Raw genomic sequence first — 1,645 nt, forward strand, 5'->3', positions numbered from 1 at the left:
TGCAAAATTGTAATGCATCTACAAGGAGTGTGCTTAACACATTACGAGCTAATTGGTCCATAGAAGAGGCATTAGAGAGAATGGCTACAATGCCAACAGGGCAACAGGCTTTTTTAGTTGAGGCTGTCAAAGAACTTGGGCTGGGGTTACAAGAGCAGGCAAAGGCATCACAGACTCAAGTGTTAGCCGCCCTTGTGCCCCTCCAAGCATCGACAGCAGCAACTGCGGCAGCCGGAGCTGCAGCAGTAGCAGCAGCGAGAGCGACTGCGAGAGCCGCAGCAGAAGCGGCCGCAGGAGCAGTGGCGGCGCGTGGACATGGGGTCGCGGGCAGCGCGCCCCTCCCCGCGCTGAGGGAGCAGCAGATCCGAGCGCAGCCACAGGAGCTGCCTCTGCTCGTAGCAGCCTGCTGTCACCTTCCCTTCTAGCAATGGGAAATAGACTCTCGGACCAGACGCCGATCCTCTCCAGCCTGCCTTCCTTCCAGAGCTTTCACATCGTCATCCTGAGGCTAGACTGCGCTGGGAAGATGATAGTACTCTACAGACTGCAGTTCAATAAGTTCGTCAACACTGTCCCCACTAAAGGATTTAACACGGAGAAAATCAAAGTGATGCTGGGCAACTCAAAGACGGTCACTTTCCACTTCTGGGATGTAGGCAGCCAGGAAAAGCTGAAGCCGCTGTGGAAGTCGTACACAAGGTGCACTGATGGCATTGTGTTTGTGGTAGACTCTGTTGACGTTGAGAAGATGGAGGAGGCCGAAACAGAACTACATAAAATTACTAGGCTATCTAAGAATCAAGGCGTGCCTGTCCTTATCATTGCTAACAAGCAGGACCTAAGGAACTCCCTCTCCCTTTCTGAAATAGAGAAAATGTTAGCAATGAGTGAGCTGAGTTCTTCAACACCCTGGCATTTGCAGCCTACCTGTGCAATCATTAGAGACGGACTTAAAGAGGGACTAGAGAAGCTACATGATATGATAATTAAGCGAAGGAAAATGTTGAGGCAGCAGAAAAAGAAGAGATGAGGTTTTTTTTTTTTTGACCTTTCTATTTAGAGTAGTTACATGGTCAAAATTTGACGTAAGACAGCTTCCAAACCCAGGCCTGCCTGTTTAGATGCCATTAAGCTTAGTTACGTTGAACAATCAGTTGCACAACATTGCTGTGTGCAGGAAAGCTATACAGTTGTAGATTATTTTTTTTTTTAACTAGTCTCTTCTAAGTTTTTTAGCTCTGTATTATTTCAGAAGCCCTAATAGATAATGTAATGCTATCAGGAAATAGATAAGTAAGTATATGTGACATAGATGTCTAAATAGCCAAATAAAATAAAGGTTTTCTGCTTAGTGTTGTAGTCATATGTTTAAGGGTGCACTCTGCAAACAATTTGCATTGAAAGTGTTCTGTGTTTTTAAACTTCCGATGCTAGTAAGTAGAGTGCTTAGGTAAACATTATACAGCTTTAAAAACATGTATAAAGCTAGTAACCCATAATTTCGTTGAGGCTAGTTTTTTTTACCTTGTTTAAGGATTTTTATGAGAGCTTGGCTACATGTGCAAGTTTTTTTTTTAATTTAGCACTTTTTGAAATTGAATCATGTTCAGTTCAAACACTTGAAATTTTAAGTGCTGTAGATTCT

General features: G+C 44.0%; 1 protein-coding gene across 1 annotated transcript; it reads left to right on the plus strand.

The window, feature by feature from the left end:
• The first annotated feature begins 427 nt into the window (after positions 1-427).
• Positions 428-1,110, plus strand: LOC128795157 (ADP-ribosylation factor-like protein 4A). The gene has a single exon (XM_053955711.1). The coding sequence runs from the start codon at positions 428-430 to the stop codon at positions 1,028-1,030; it is 603 nt and encodes a 200-aa protein (XP_053811686.1). The 3' UTR covers positions 1,031-1,110.
• The last annotated feature ends 535 nt before the right edge of the window (positions 1,111-1,645 follow it).

This window comes from Vidua chalybeata, chromosome 1, assembly GCF_026979565.1.
Source record: "Vidua chalybeata isolate OUT-0048 chromosome 1, bVidCha1 merged haplotype, whole genome shotgun sequence".
NCBI classification, from domain to species: Eukaryota; Metazoa; Chordata; class Aves; order Passeriformes; family Viduidae; genus Vidua; species Vidua chalybeata.